This window comes from Fundulus heteroclitus, unplaced genomic scaffold (genome assembly GCF_011125445.2).
Source record: "Fundulus heteroclitus isolate FHET01 unplaced genomic scaffold, MU-UCD_Fhet_4.1 scaffold_390, whole genome shotgun sequence".
NCBI classification, from domain to species: Eukaryota; Metazoa; Chordata; class Actinopteri; order Cyprinodontiformes; family Fundulidae; genus Fundulus; species Fundulus heteroclitus.
Genome location: NW_023396804.1, coordinates 24,173 through 40,252, shown reverse-complemented (window position 1 = coordinate 40,252; position 16,080 = coordinate 24,173). Strand labels below are relative to the sequence as shown.

The 16,080-nt window shown below is 43.8% G+C and overlaps 2 protein-coding genes and 1 pseudogene across 4 annotated transcripts; 2 read left to right on the top strand and 1 right to left on the bottom strand.

The window, feature by feature from the left end:
* Positions 1-363: 363 nt before the first annotated feature.
* Positions 364-2,233, bottom strand: LOC105923850 (annotated as a pseudogene).
* A 2,727-nt stretch (positions 2,234-4,960) lies between these two features.
* Positions 4,961-12,747, top strand: LOC118560154 (intraflagellar transport protein 57 homolog). 3 transcript variants are annotated; one of them, XM_036130909.1, is made up of 11 exons: positions 4,961-5,402; positions 8,668-8,842; positions 9,110-9,228; positions 9,310-9,400; positions 9,532-9,609; positions 9,691-9,813; positions 9,896-9,967; positions 11,900-12,031; positions 12,122-12,184; positions 12,271-12,337; positions 12,427-12,747. In XM_036130909.1, the coding sequence occupies exons 1-11, from the start codon at positions 5,248-5,250 to the stop codon at positions 12,606-12,608; spliced, it is 1,257 nt and encodes a 418-aa protein (XP_035986802.1). In that variant the 5' UTR covers positions 4,961-5,247; the 3' UTR covers positions 12,609-12,747. The 3 variants fall into 3 exon arrangements, with proteins under 3 accessions (XP_035986802.1, XP_035986804.1, XP_035986803.1); XM_036130910.1 differs by lacking the exon at positions 4,961-5,402 and adding an exon at positions 7,463-8,014; XM_036130911.1 differs by lacking the exons at positions 9,110-9,228; positions 9,310-9,400.
* Positions 12,748-13,291: 544 nt separating this feature from the next.
* LOC118560152 (E3 ubiquitin/ISG15 ligase TRIM25-like) lies at positions 13,292-15,468 on the top strand. The gene has a single exon (XM_036130907.1). It carries the CDS (start codon positions 13,380-13,382, stop codon positions 15,036-15,038), a length of 1,659 nt encoding a protein of 552 aa, XP_035986800.1. The 5' UTR covers positions 13,292-13,379; the 3' UTR covers positions 15,039-15,468.
* Positions 15,469-16,080: the final 612 nt, after the last annotated feature.

Below are 16,080 nucleotides of genomic sequence, written 5' to 3'. Positions count from 1 at the left end.
TTTTGAACAAAATTTACTTTTAGGAGTAGTTTCTTTGTCCGTAAAAACCTTTTTTCAGCATATTTTATTATGCACACAAAAGTTTTTAACACAAATATAAAACCATTATAATTTTTTTACTCTTACATAGAAAGAGTCCCAAATAAATAAAATTATCCCGATTTTGAAAAAGAAAATTATTTTTTTACAGTTTTACACAAAAATAAAACAATAATAATTTTTTTTATTTTACGTATGAAGAGTTTTTGAAATAATTCAAATTAAATCTCATGATTTAAATTAAATCTGAGATATGTGTGACTTATTTACATTTTGAACAGAAAAATGAAAAAAATTATAAACTTTTTTCATTCTGTTGCTGATCAGCTGGTTTAGAAAACAATGTTGAGAAATGAACAAACCCAACAGAACCAGAACATCAATTCTGAAGAAAAACAAGTGCTGACAATCTCTGACTATTGATTTCTGTGCAGTTTAGACATAAAACAACAACAATCAAGAAAATAATCTGCTGGAGATTTAAAAACCAGAATCAAACTCACTGAACCTTCAGTGGATTCTGTCTATTTGGGTTTACAGAACTCAGCAGAACCTCCAATGGTCCAATAGTAAACATTAACTCCAGCATGTAGCGGCTGAGTGAAGGTGGTCTGGACTCTGTGGAGGAGAGTCATGGTTTCAGAGACGCTGTAGAAGGACAGAATACCTGCTCTGTGATCCAGGTACACTCCTACTCTGGAGGAACCAGGACCTGAGATGGAGGTCCAGATGTTGTTGTGACCAAATCCATAACCTCCTTGGGAACAATGTAATGCCCAAGATTTGTCATTATGTCCAAATCCACATTCATTCCCTTCTCCTGCTCTGCTGATATTCTTGTATGCGACTGCTACATCAACTCTCTCTCTCCTCTCCACCTCCCAGTAACAACGTCCAGTCAGACTCTCTCTACTCAGAACCTGAAAATAAACAGTGAATCTGTCTGGATGACTAGAATAAGACTGAGGTTGTTTCATCACTGTCACCTTCCTGTTCCCCTCTGATAGTAACAGATAACTGTTTGCTGTGTTTGGATCCAGTGTGATTTCACATGAATATCTCAAGAATCCAGCTCTGCTCTTTGGTTCTGGTTCTGACAGTGAAACATCCACCTCAGTGAGTCTCAGTGAGATGTTTGTCCATGCGTCTCTCAGGATGTCCTGTAGTTGATCTCTGAGCTCTGACACAGCTGCTGTCACATCCTCAAAGTAGCTCAGAGGACGGATCTTGATGCTGGATGAGTGTGTAGACTCACTGAGTGCTGACAGTGAGGGGTAGTTGTGGAGAAACTGGTTGTGATCCTCTGTGTCTGAGAGCTGCTTCAGCTCAGCGTCTTTCCTCTTCAGCTCAGTGATCTCCTGCTCCAGCTTCTCCTGAAGCTCTTTGACTCGACTCCCTTCAGTTTCCTGCTGGGATCTGATCTGCTGCTTCACATCAGAGCTTCTTTTCTGGATGAGACGGATCAGCTGAGTGAAGATCTTCTCACTGTCCTCCACTGTTTTATCAGCAGAGTGCTTGATGGCCTCCAGCTCCTGTTGAAGCAGCTTCACATCTTTCTCTCTGTCCTGGATTCTCTGCTGGATGTTTTCTCGTCTCACCTCCAGCTCTCTCTGCCTCTCAGTCCTTTCTGCTGCAGCTGACACTGTGTCGTGGCCTTTATGTTCATCCACAGAGCAGAGATAACAGATACACTTCTGATCAGTACGACAGAACATCTTCATCACCTCATCATGACGAGAGCAGATGTTCTCCTGGAGGTTCTTGGAGGGCTCCACCAGCTTGTGTTTCTTAGTGGAGCCACATCATAATGAGGCTGAAGGTGTTTCTCACAGAAAGAGGCCAGACAGACTACACAGGACTTGATGGCTTTCAGTTTTCTTCCAGAGCAGAAATCACAGGCCACATCTTCAGGTCCAGCATAGCAGAGATCAGCAGGAGCAGCTTGGAGTCCAGTCTTCTTCAGCTGCTCCACTAAAGCTGCTAACATGGTGTTTTTCTTCAGAACGGGCCTCGGTGTGAAGGTCTCCCTGCACTGAGGGCAGCTGTGGATTCCTTTGTGATCCTCTTCATCCCAGAAGTTTTTAATACACTTCATACAGTAGCTGTGTCCACAGGGAATAGTCACCGGATCCTTCAGTAGATCCAGACAGATCGAACAGGACAAGGTTTCTCGGTCCAGCTGGTTCTGCTCCATTTCTCCTCTCGGTCACAGTGACTGTGTGAGTTTCATTTCCTGAAAACAGCAACAGCTCTGAGCTCTGAGCTACGAATCACGTGTCAGAGCAGAGAGGCTGCAGCCAATCAGCTTTCACCTCCAGCAGCTGTTGCTCCACCAGCTTCAAGGTGTGTCTGAGAGCAGGAAGAACAGGGAGGGTTATCAGGTTTTACAGCCTGCAGAATAAGGAGCAGCGCCTCATTTATACAATATTGTATGGAATCTATACTAAAAGCATACGTACAGCAAGAAATAAACAATTTTTTGTCACTTACTTACTTATTTGTAAGCATTTTGTTTTGAAGGGTTCAGCATCGTTTTCCGGCACAAACATCCGGTCATGAGAGGTTTTGGTTGAACTTTCCATTAAATCTCAGCTGAAATATTGTGGGAAGTTTCTGCTTTCCTGATGAGCTCTGCAGGAAATCTTTCTTTCTTGGCTCCCATCAAAACTAATCAGTTTTAATCCGTTTAAAGCTCAACAGACGCTGATTTAGATGCTGCAACGGCGACATCTGGTGGACGCTTTGCATAATTACACCTAAAAAGAATTCAGCCGTTTAGAAAAAAATCTGTTTATTTAAGCAACAAAAACACAAAATATATTACAGAATGAAATAAATAGTTTTTATAACAGAAAATAGATGTTTGCTGGTTTTCTGCTCAGTCTTCAGGACAGAACAACACTCCCGTCCCGTCTGGAAGAACAGAACCTGCTGAGGGCTCTGGGGCCCGTCCCGTCGGCGGTTCTAAGCCAAGGGCCCGGCGGCGGGCTCGGGGATGTTGGTGGCGTGCATGTCCCGCGTCATGTTGGACTTCTCTTTGAGTTTGGCCTGCAGCAGCGTGTGCTGGACCACGCCTATCCTCACGTCCATCTGGACCATCTCCTGCTTCAGCTTGGTGAGGCTCTGTTTGATTTTCACCAGCGGGGCTGGAGAGGAGAGATGGGAACACAGACAGAGGAGGGATGTCAGACACGCTGGGGGCAAAAACAAGGACTCCTCTAGAAGTCTGCTTCACCTACATCACACATGCCACAGTGACATTTTCTGGCCTAGATGATTTTTCCATGTCTGGCTTCTAAACTCAACGGGTCTTCTGGACGTTTCTTAAACAGATCTCCAGGGTCCGTCTCCCAGGGATCTCTGTTTCTGGTCCTCATGGACCAATGTCCAGCAACGCTTACATCTGTCTCTTCCTCATCACACATGAAACAAATAATTGGGCCCCTAGCAGGACTCTGCAGTATGTGTCTGCATGCTGAGGAGGTGATTCAGCCACTTGGTTCAGGTGGAGGTAGCACTGTTGCCTTGCAGCACGGAAATAAGTGAATAAATACAAATAATAACAGCAATGAATGAAAACCATCAACATCAAAGATTAAAAGCACAAAATCACACAGTTTGCACACAATAACTCTATACAAAAGCTACATTTACACTCTGCAGATGCTTTATACAAAAAGTGAATAAAATAACTATAAACCAAAGCTATAAAACTACCTTTATCCAACTAGATTTAAAACTGTGGATAAAAAGGAGTCATTTTACAGACGTCTAGTGGTGCTTTTTACCACAGCCACTAGAGATGGAAACTATGCCTCAACTCAAGCTCAGCTCTCCTGCTACAGCTGTACTTCCCTAGATCTGCAAAGCAAAGTTTCTATGGTTCTGTTAATACCATTTATAGCAACATTCAACAATTTCCCCCTGGGATTATTAAAGTATTTCTGATTCTGAAATGAGAATCACTTTATGTTTCAATTTACTTTAGCTTTTCCATTTTAAGACTTAATGATAGTAACTGATTTTAATATGATTATATTAAAGGGTTTTCTTCTGTTTTGTGGTGCCCACAGGGGGCCAAAGGGCCTTGTTGCTTATTGCTGAATGGACCAATCAGGTCTAAAGGATGGATGGATGGATTTAGGTGTGTTAGACCAGAGAGACATCTTTAAGGTGCAGTCCACAAGAGCTGGAGGTAGAGGCCCATTTTAGAGCCATGAATCCCATCTCCAGCAGAAAGTGTTTCATACAAATGGAGTCTTTGCAAAAAGAAAAAATAAATAAATAACTCTACATGTTTGAAAACATGACCATCAAAGCTTAATAATAAATAAATAAATGTTGATGCTGAGCGTGCAGCAAAATCCAGACAACTGTTGTCATTGTTTTCTCTCAGAATCAGTCATCAAGATACAGAAATGGTGGAAATCATGATTTGACTGTAAAGAGTTTAATAAATAAATAGGAAATAAACTCGCAGATGAGCTAAAAGTGAAGGTTTGAGTTACAGCTAAAAAACTGTTTGGAGGAGAAAAGAGGAAACAGCATTTATATAATTGAAAAAGGTGTCATGGTAAAATATTATAAGAAATATAATAGAAGAAACAACAAATAAATCAGGATTGGCAAGTTTAATGTTTGTTATATGGAACAGGAGCAACAGTTTGACCTGCAGTAGATATGAAAGAGAAAGGAGGAGGAGAGTGGACTTTGATGGAGGTTTCAGGAACAGACTGGGAGGCAGGTGGTCCAATAAACACCAAGAAAGCATTTTACTTGTTATTTTAAGCGAAACAGATGAAATAAATAAAGTAAAAAAAAAATAAATAATCAAGTGCTGTTGCGCCACTAGTGTACAGCAGGTGGCGGTATGCAGCTTCACGTTCTTGCAATCCGTCAGTAAAAATGAGAAGAAGAAGAAGAAGACAGTGTAGCTTCGCCACCGCGTCACACTAAACGCAGTTTATCACCAGGATCGTATCTACACCATTTAGACTTTAAACGCAAATCTTTAATATAAAAACACATTTAAACTTGGACTTAAATACCATGCTAGCAGCTAGCATTAGCCACATCTGCGGCTAGCGGTGGTTAGCTTTCGGTTGCCGTGGCAACGGGCAGCGCGAGCACCGAGGAGGCCGCGGAGCGACTCTCTGGGCGCCATTTAGCTGTTTTTATTGTCAGCGTTAGTATTTAGGTGATTAACGGATGGCCGAGGAGGGGAGACGCGGAGAGGAGGAGGACCGGGGGCCCGGGGCGGCTCACCGGGGCTTTGTGCTGATGGAGGAGCTTGTGGAGAAGCTGAAGCTGCTGAACTACGAGGAGGAAGTTCTGGTGAAACACAACATGAAGAGCCTGAGCAGGTGAGCCCCGGCGGGCCCCGAGAGGCCCTGCAAGGCCCTGGAGCTCCATGGAGAGCCGCTTTCTTTCTCCTCCGGGGGGGAAATGTGCAGCTTGGGGTGTAGAAGGGGGACAACATGGCGCCCTCGGTGTGTTCAAAGTGTGGAGCAAATCTTTCAGGTTTTCCCAGCAGGAGGTCTGGAAACACGGAGGCGTGAAGCAGGTTCCTCCTCAGGTGTGTCATTAAGATGGTTAGAAAGCTTTGGAGCCTGAGCCGATCCGCTAGGATCCAGTACCAGAACCGCCCAGATCCACTCCTCTCCTCAGACTCCTTGCAGCTTTGCAGCAGTCAGCAAAGCAGCAATCTGACTGAAGCTTGTTTCCTTTGCTGTAGAAGAAGTTGAACTGTTTGAGAAATGCTCAATAAATCAAGTTTGACTGACTGAGATCTAGTTTAAGGTGTGAATGAGGCCAGAAAAAGACCTTCCATTTATTCTGCTGCCCTCTGCTCATCTCACATTCTGACCTTAAACATGTGGAAAATGATCTGGATTCACTTTGATGGTGAATCTTTCTGCTTCTAATTTAAAATAATCTGTGTAGAACCCTGACAACGTGCCTCCTTTACACAGTGACCATGTAAACCAGGCAGAACTGAGAACCACGTGTTAAAATCTGCCCATAAACTGAAGCACTGCAGGGGAACGAGTTCCACCGACGGAGAACCAGAACACATGAAACATGTGAGGAACACGTTCTGATGCTGGCCTGAACTTTAGAACGTCTGCTAAAGAGAGAGCAGACGGTTGTGGACGCGTTGCCAGCGGCTCCATCCAGGAGCGTCAGAACGGTGCAAACAGGAAGGTTTAATGTGAGCTGAAGGAGACGTTTGTTTCCTCAGACGTTTAACGCTGCCTTTCTGCAGCTTTTGGTGAAGAAGGCCAACTGGATGTGGTTGGTGTGGATCAGGCCAGACATGAAGGGCTCAGAGCGTCAGTGTGGACCGGCTCCTTCTGCTCCTTTCCACACATCTGCTGCACGCCGCTCTCTTTGTTACACTTCTTCACAACAAGGAGAGCAAAGAGACTTTTTAGGTCTGTGTAGAGCCGTCAGAGCAGCTCACACTGACCTCAACTACAGAGTTCCTGCCAATCCTTAAAAAGCCTTAAAAGGCATTGAATTCTTCAGTATAAAACCAAGGCCTTAATTGGTATTAAAATGTCTTAAATAGGGCTGAACAATTAATCGCATTTTCAATATAATCGTGATTTAAAATAACGCAATTTCCAAATCGCAGAGGTCTGCAATTTTTGGCTATGTAACAATTAGGGAATTAGACACGTCCATTAAGTGTCAGTAAAATGTTTAAAGTGGGTTTGCTTCCACATGGAAGTGAAGACAGTTGCAGCAGTGAGATAATCTAATTGTATTAGTTGTTTTAGAGTTTTTATAATCATACAAAGCATTAAGTACAGGTCAATGAGTTTAATACATAGACTTGCTTGTTGGTTGGACTTTGCACTTTATCTTCTACAAGGATTGATGTCTAATTAAATTAAAAGCTGTTCTCTTGAATAACATTCTGATCAATAGAAACATTAAAAGTTCATATTTAAAATAGTCCTTGTTTACAAACATCTTTATTTAGAGGCCATTTTTGTTGCTTGTGGTTAATGCGGGGAAAAGTCAAAATTGCAATTTTGATTGAAATATATTGTAGGCAGAACGCAATCATTACTGCTCTGAGTTTAGATGCTGTGGGTCTTTTAGCAACTAATCCACATGGCGAGGAAACAAATTGATTTGTTGTTTGTATATATTTTGAAACACTTGATAAATTAAACTGGAAAAAAAATTGTATTAAATCACAATATTAAGAAAAAAAAAATCGCAATTAGATTATTTTACAAAATCGTTCAGTCCTAGTCTTAAATCAGTCATTCATAGGTCTTAAATTCTTTATGTCATAAATAGGATTTTAGTTTTGTAATCCATATCTAGCATTAAAATAACTACAACAGTTATTTATTTATTTTACCCACTGAACGGCTCGCTGTACCCTTTATTGGTTCTGTCCCAATAGAGAAACCAATAAAAACCATGTTGTGGACTTTGGGGAGATGCGCCACTTTTTATCTGGACAACATGGGGAAGTGTAAATTCGTCCAGCCAAGAGTTTTCTGCATGGCTAAAACCAGGACCAGGGAATGTGTATGAGGCAACGGTGTATTTTGTGCAAGGAGTCATTGAAGCTCGGCATGATGGGAATGAAGGCGGTGGAGTCACACATGTGAAGGTGAAACACAAAGCGTCCAAATCAAGTTACCCAGAAATAGCAGGTATGTCTCAGTTGTGTTCCTCCTCGTCTCTGCGATGCCTCCACAGCCGTCTCCGTCATCAACGACAGTGATGTTGGTCATCGCTGTGGCACAGCAACAAACCTCTGGACAATGTTTGGCGGTACCAAAGCAGAGGTGTTGTGGACTTTGAACACGGTGACGGCACAACTTATCACCAAATCCAACACGCTAAGAAGGCGATATAAAGACAAAATGGCAAAGTTGGAGGTGGAGGAGGAACTGAAGAAAGCCTGCAGTACCACGCCATGCTAACACACTGCAAAAAGGGAACTCAAGTAAGGAATATTTTCTTGACATTTTTGTATTTGTCCTTGATTTGAGCAAGTAAACAAGATTATTTGCCAATGGAATGAGATTTTTGCACTTAAAATAAGAACAATTCATCTCCATCATCTTATTTCAAGTGCAGGACATCTAAGTATTTTATTTTAGGGGTAAAAATACTCATCCCATTGGCAAATAGTCTTATTTAGCTGCTCAAATCGAGGAAAAATACACTAATTTCAAGAAAATTTTACTTGCAAAAGGAGCTAGCACTGATTATGTTGTGGCTTTTAAAACTGATTTATTGTTTATTTTACTAGGGAACAAAACAAAGTTCATGAATTCAGTTCAATAGTTGTTAAAAAATATATCTGTCATTTATGTGCTTTTAGCTGTCTTCCTGTATGGAAAGTTTTTCAAAATTAGAAACATTCTACTGACCAGAAAGTAACGCTTTATGTTAAAATAAACATTTGGGTAAAGCAGTTTGTTGGTCTTAACTTTTTATTTCAAGTGGCGTTAAAAAGTGTAAAGTAGGAACCCTGAACTAAGTCAGGGATGGTTTCCAGCAGGTCTGCTAGAACGGTTGTGGGTTGAAATCCCAGCCCAGCTGGAAGGAAACGTGTTGAGCAGCTTGATGAAGCCTTCTGCTCTTCCTGCGCAGACATTACTTTGTCTCCAGTCCCTACCTGGCGTCCAACCCCGGCGAGCAGTTCTACATGTTCACCATCATCGCTGCCTGGCTCATCAACGTGGCGGGGCGGCCGTTCACAGAGCCCCAGGAGTACGACGAGCCCAACGCCACCGTGTCCAACATCCTGGCAGAACTCAGGGCCTTGGTGAGTCCATCATGCTGGAGCCGGAACGGCGCTGAGTTGCTGCAGCAGCGGCCATTTAAAGCCATCGCTGTGGTTTCTGTCTCTGCTTCTTAGCTGAAACGCTCCAGCTGGGGGTTTCTCACCTTTTTCAGCAAACGTCTGCTTTTTATCTGCTGCAGTAAATCTGCTGAATAAGTTTGCAGTGACGGTGAATGAGCTGCTGAATGGATGAAAGTGTTGAAAGAGAAGCAGCAGAGATGTAGGGATGGTCTCTCCCGTCTCTGTCAGGGTGTCCAGGTGGACTTTCCTCCCTCCAGACTGAAGTCGGGCTCAGGTGAGCACGTCTGCCTGGTGCTGGACCACCTGGCTGAGGAGGCGCTGAAGAGGAGAGGCTTCACCTTCACCAGGTTCTCCCACATTTCTTCCTCCCTGCGTGTTAGCGGCCGCTAGCAGAGCAGCTTGTTGATGCGGCCCGTTTCCTCCCTCAGACCCAAGTACCCTGCAGAAAAGCCGGAGGAAGACGGCGTGATGGACGACGACGCAGAGCTGACGCTCAGCAGAGTGGAGGAGGAGATGATTGTAGGGGCCTCGCTGGAGAACTTCACGCTTCTGATCAATGGAGGCCAAGCAGCCGCTGATGCAGCTGCTGCTAGAAGGTTCTCAGGGGTTCTGCTGGTTCTGATGCTTGTTGGCTTTTCATGTGACCCCAGGAGGAAGCTGACGATGAGGAGGAGGAGGAGGAGAACATGATGGACCTGGAGGCTCTGAAGCTACCGAGCTCTCACGCGGTGAGATTTGGTCCCGGCTGCTGGCAGAGATCGCAGCTTTGCTTTCAGTCAGGAAGTGAAACAGATTCTGTGTTCTGGCAGCAATCAGAACCGAGCTCCAAGCCGGACCGGATCCTGGAGTCCACTGTGGACGCTGCAGAGTGGAGGCTGGAGGTGGAGAGGGTCCTGCCGCAGCTCAGAGTCACCATCAGGACCGACAACAAGGCCAGAGCTCACCTTCAGCGCCTGAAGCTTAGCGGCTGGCTTCTGTGGCCAGCTTGGTTCTGACCGTGTTCTGCTCCTCCAGGACTGGAGGATCCATCTGGACCAGATGCACCAACACAGAGACGGGATCACGTCATCGCTCAGAGACACCAGGGTGAGTTCACCTGAACACGGTGGCCACCACAGCAGGAGCCAGCCATGGCTCGGTTCTGCTCAGTCCAACCGGGTCACTGCTTCAGCTGCAGAGACTCCGCTTTGCCTCTCTGTTGGTTCTGGTCCGGACCGTCGGTCTGTTGGTCCCTGCTGGTTTTCACTGAGTAACTGGGAGCCAGAAATCTGCCGGGAACAACGAGCCTCCTTAGACTTCAGGGATGAAGCGGCGCTGTTGACCCGCAGCAGAACCTTTTCACAGAACCCGTCTTAAACTGGACCTTTGTCTGCTCTCCGTTCACAGCGTCCCTCTGAGACCAGATCAAGCTCTCTGATGTCAGCAGCTAAAGGAGGAAAGGACCTCATGAGTCCTAAAGCCTTCATCCTTCTGCAGCAAATGCGTCTGAGAAAAGCTGCTTTCCACACTTTAGCCTCCCACAACCTGGAGGCACTTTTCTTCATTATTGCTGCAAAGAACTCGTTTCCTGAATGCTGATTAGAACAAAATGCAAAACTGAAGAAAAGCTTTGGAGAGGAACTTTGATGTTTTCTCACATTTTCTCACATTTTCTTCACTTCTAACTCTTGACGCACATTGACCAATAAAATGTTGTTGCTAACGTCTTCGCTGACCAATAGGAATGCTTCTTTGCTGACCAATAGGAATGCGTCTTTGTTGACCAATAGGAATGCGTCTTCGCTGACCAATAGGAATGCGTCTTTGTTGACCAATAGAAATGCCTCTTTGTTGACCAATAGGAATGCGTATTTGCTGACCAATAGGAATGCGTATTTGCTGACCAATAGGAATGCGTCTTTGCTGACCAATAGGAATGCGTCTTTGCTGACCAATAGGAATGCGTCCTTGTTGACCAATAGGAATGCGTCTTAGCTGACCAATAGGAATGCCTCTTTGTTGACCAATGGGAATGCGTCTTCGCTGACCAATAGGAATGCGTCCTTGTTGACCAATAGGAATGCGTCTTCGCTCTTCACATCAGAGAAAATTTGCCCCAAAGGTGAAGAGACTGTGATCTGAAAAACATACTTAGAAAAAATTTTATTAGAAAGTATAAAATTTGAAATTAAACAGAAAAAAATAAAAAATAAAATATTTTTATCTGTTGATCAAAAGGTAAAATATAAAATCTGTAAAAAAAAAATGAAATAAAATTTGGGTATGAAATTTGAGTATGAAAAAGTTTTATTTTTTATATAAAATCTTAGAAAACATGAAAGTCGCCCCAGAAGTGAAGAAAATGTGATCTGAAAAACATAGTTAGAAAAAATAAAATTAGAAAGTATGAAATCTGAAATGAAATTGAAAAAAAAAAATAAGAAAGAATTTTTTTGTTGATCAAAAAGGAAAATATAAAATCTGTAAAAAAAAAAAAAAAAAAAGAAATTAAATTTGAACGAATATGGGGGAAAAGAAGAATATTTGTTATATAAGATCAGAGAAAACATGAAATTTACTCTGAAAACCTTTTTTGATTAAGAAGTTTTTCAAAGTTTAAAATCTGGGTTTCATTCTTTTTTTCTAATTTCCGTTTCCAAACCGTGTTCTTTGTAACAATAAAGGAATCAAATAGTCTCCACAGCAGAAGCTCTTCAGCTGCAGTCTCAGCAGAGATCTCCTCCACAGACCGCCTGTTTTAACCTCAAACATCTTCTGCTGCTTCCAGGGTTCCTAGCCTCAAACTTGTGTCACGTCTCCCTCCGCAGCAACAAGTCCTGGAAAACCTGAACACCAAGGCGGCTGATTGTGGTCCAGAAATGTTCTGATTGAACCTACTTTCATCTCCACATGTATCATCTGGACATGAAAGCTTGGGCCTTGTAGTCGTTTCTCCAGCTGCTGGAGGACTCAGCGCTTCTCTCTCTCTGGACGTCCTTTGTTCTGTCCACCATGTTCATGTCCTCTCTGTGTCCGCAGAGCTACCTGGACAAGCTTCAGGAAGACATGGGGAAGACTCTGGAGAAGGTGGGCAGCAGAGAGAAGTACATCAACAAGCAGCTGGAGCAACTGATCCAGGAGTACCGCAGCGCTCAGGCCAAACTCAGCCAGGTGAACCAAGCTCACGCCTCCAACAGCCAAAACATGTGCAGCTTTAAAAGCTTTCTCCTGGAATAACTGCATCAACGTGTCCTCCATCAGGCCAAGGAGCGCTACAAGCAGGCGAGCGGAGGAGTGACGGAGAGAAGCAGAGTCCTGGCTGAGGTCAGCCAACACATCATCATCATCATCATCATCATCTCTGCTGCAGCTCCAGCAAACATTGACACCAATTCTTCTATTTGTTTCAGATCAGCGAGGAGCTGGAGAAGGTGAAGCAGGAGATGGAGGACAAGGGCAGCAGCATGTGTGATGGAGGTGAAGCAGACTTCTAGAGGAGTCCTTGTTTTTGCCCCCAGCGTGTCTGACATCCCTCCTCTGTCTGTGTTCCCATCTCTCCTCTCCAGCCCCGCTGGTGAAAATCAAACAGAGCCTCACCAAGCTGAAGCAGGAGATGGTCCAGATGGACGTGAGGATAGGCGTGGTCCAGCACACGCTGCTGCAGGCCAAACTCAAAGAGAAGTCCAACATGACACGGGACATGCACGCCACCAACATCCCCGAGCCCGCCGCCGGGCCCTTGGCTTAGAACCGCCGACGGGACGGGCCCCAGAGCCCTCAGCAGGTTCTGTTCTTCCAGACGGGACGGGAGTGTTGTTCTGTCCTGAAGACTGAGCAGAAAACCAGCAAACATCTGTTTTGTCTTATAAAAACTATTTATTTCATTCTGTAATATATTTTGTGTTTTTGTTGTTTAAATAAACAGATTTTTTTCTAAACGGCTGAATTCTTTTTAGGTGTAATTATGCAAAGCGTCCACCAGATGTCACCGTTGCAGCATCTAAATCAGCGTCTGTTGAGCTTTAAACGGATTAAAACTGATTAGTTTTCATGGGAGCCAAGAAAGAAAGATTTCCTGCAGAGCTCATCAGGAAAGCAGAAACTTCCCACAATATTTCAGCTGAGATTTACTGGAAAGTTCAACCAAGACCTCTCATGACCGGATGTTTGTGCCGGAAGTCGATGCTGAACCCTTTAAAATAAAATGCTTACAAAAATAAAGAAAAATAAGTGACAAAAATAGTTTATTTCTTAGTGTACGTACACTTTTAGTATAGATTCCCTACAATGTTGTATAAATGAGGCCCTGCTCCTTATCCTGCAGGCTGTAAAACCTGATAACCCTCCCTGTTCTTCCTGCTCTCAGACACACCTTGAAGCTGGTGGAGCAACATCTGCTGGAGCTGAAAGCTGATTGGCTGCAGCCTCTGCTCTGACACGTGATTCGTAGATCAGAGCTCAGAGCTGTTGCTGTTTTCAGGAAATGAAACTCACACAGTCACTGTGACCGAGAGGAGAAATGGAGCAGAACCAGCTGGACCGAGAAACCTTCTCCTGTTCGATCTGTCTGGATCTACTGAAGGATCCGGTGACTATTCCCTGTGGACACAGCTACTGTATGAAGTGTATTAAAAACTTCTGGGATGAAGAGGATCACAAAGGAATCCACAGCTGCCCTCAGTGCAGGAAAACTTTTCTACCGAGGCCTGAGCTGAGTAAAAACACCATGTTAGCAGCTTTAGTGGAGCAGCTGAAGAAGACTGGACTCCAAGCTGCTCCTGCTGATCTCTGCTATGCTGGACCTGAAGATGTGGCCTGTGATTTCTGCTCTGGAAGAAAACTGAAAGCCATCAAGTCCTGTTTAGTCTGTCTGGCATCTTTCTGTGAGAAACACCTTCAGCCTCATTATGATTCAGCTGCATTCAAGAAACACAAGCTGGTGGAGCCCTCCAAGAACCTCCAGGAGAACATCTGCTCTCGTCATGATGAGGTGATGAAGATGTTCTGTCGTACTGATCAGAAGTGTATCTGTCTTATCTGTTTAATGGATGAACATAAAGGCCACGACACAGTGTCAGCTGCAGCAGAAAGGACTGAGAGGCAGAGAGAGCTGGAGGTGAGACGAGAAAACATCCAGCAGAGAATCCAGGACAGAGAGAAAGATGTGAAGCTGCTTCAACAGGAGCTGGAGGCCATCAAGCACTCTGCTGATAAAACAGTGGAGGACAGTGAGAAGATCTTCACTCAGCTGATCCGTCTCATCCAGAAAAGAAGCTCTGATGTGAAGCAGCAGATCAGATCCCAGCAGGAAACTGAAGGGAGTCGAGTCAAAGAGCTTCAGGAGAAGCTGGAGCAGGAGATCACTGAGCTGAAGAGGAAAGACGCTGAGCTGAAGCAGCTCTCAGACACAGAGGATCACAACCAGTTTCTCCACAACTACCCCTCACTGTCAGCACTCAGTGAGTCTACACACTCATCCAGCATCAAGATCCGTCCTCTGAGCTACTTTGAGGATGTGACAGCAGCTGTGTCAGAGCTCAGAGATCAACTACAGGACATCTTGAGAGACGCATGGACAAACATCTCACTGAGACTCACTGAGGTGGATGTTTTACTGTCAGAACCAGAGAGCAGAGCTGGATTCTTGAGATATTCATGTGAAATCACACTGGATCCAAACACAGCAAACAATAATCTGTTACTATCAGAGGGGAACAGGAAGGTGACATTTATGAATCAACCTCAGTCTTATTCTAGTCATCCAGACAGATTCACTGGTTGTTTTCAGGTTCTGAGTAGAGAGAGTCTGACTGGACGTTGTTACTGGGAGGTGGAGAGGAGAGGTATAGTTTATGTAGCAGTTGCGTACAACAATATTCATAGAGCGGGAAGATGGAAGAAATGTGGATTTGGACAGAATGACAAATCTTGGGCATTATATTGTTCCCAAAACGGTTACGAATTTGGTCACAACAACATCTTGACCTACATCTCAGGTCCTGGTTCCTCCAGAGTAGGAGTGTACCTGGATCACAGAGCAGGTATTCTTTCCTTCTACAGCGTCTCTGAAACCATGACTCTCCTCCACAGAGTCCAGACCACCTTCACTCAGCCGCTACATGCTGGAGTTAATGTTTGGTGGGGCCGAGGTTCCGCTGAGTTCTGTAAACTCAAGTAACTGAAGTATTTCTGTTTGATTCCTTCTAAAGTTTTTTATTCAATAATTTTTAGCGTCTTTGCTGGGTTTTTTTGTACTTTTCGGTGCAACAACAGGTTTCTTATAGTTAAAATATAAATTGCTCCCAGTTTATTTAATGTATTTTCTAGCAAATTAGTTTACAGGAAGAAAATTAAATGTGCTTATTTAAATATAAAAAGTTCCAGTTGCTTTTGAAGCTTAAAGCAGCGTCTTGGTTGTTTTGATTGATCTTTCTACTAAAATGCTAATAAAATCTTTAGAAGTTCATCAGTTCAAGCAAATTAAACATCCCTTTGTTTCCTTCATGAATGTAAATAAAAAATTGAGCATGAAAACAGAAGATTGTTGAAATGTAAAGATGTCTGTGAAATATTCCCAATTAAAGCACCATTTTCATGGTTGCAACTAAGATCTCAGATACTTTCATTTACTGAACCTTTGCAGGTGATGAACTCAAATCTGAATCATCTGAATCATTTTATTCTGAGTTTAAAAACTAGTGAAATGAAGCTGAATAACAGTAACACTTTATCAGCAATCAGCAGTGAGTAATAATTAGCATCACTTAACGATTATTATTACAATCTAGACCACAGGTGTCAAAGTCCAGTCCTCAAGGGCCGGTGTCCTGCAACTTTTAGATGTGTCCCTGGTCCAACACACCTGAGTCAAAAAATCAGGTAATTCAGGACTCTGAAGAACCTGACTGCATACTGAGGAGCTAATTGTGCCATTTGATTCAGGTGTGTGGGGCCAGGGAAACCTCTAAAAGTTTCAGGACACCGGCCCTCGAGGACTGGAGCTTGACACCTCTGATCTAGACATTCAGCTGCTAAAGTTAAGAGACAACAAAAATTTTCTTCAGTCAGTTTATCTGGATATCTGGGTTCTCAGCTGGATTTCTACATGTATGATAATATTTTGCTATTACACACTGTTTAAGCGACGCACCGCTCTGGCTCCGGAACCAGTCTCCTTGAGAGGGGCTGGACATTCTTCCATTCTGGAGTTGCCCATGGTG

Excerpts from the sequence above, each read along its gene's own strand:
- LOC118560154 (XM_036130909.1), top strand. The coding sequence starts at position 5,248 with ATGGCCGAGGAGGGGAGACGCGGAGAGGAGGAGGACCGGGGGCCCGGG. Across the intron at positions 12,185-12,270 it reads GAAGCAGAGTCCTGGCTGAG|ATCAGCGAGGAGCTGGAGAA; the intron begins GTCAGCCAACAC and ends TATTTGTTTCAG. Across the intron at positions 12,338-12,426 it reads CAGCAGCATGTGTGATGGAG|CCCCGCTGGTGAAAATCAAA; the intron begins GTGAAGCAGACT and ends TCTCCTCTCCAG.
- LOC118560152 (XM_036130907.1), top strand. The coding sequence starts at position 13,380 with ATGGAGCAGAACCAGCTGGACCGAGAAACCTTCTCCTGTTCGATCTGT.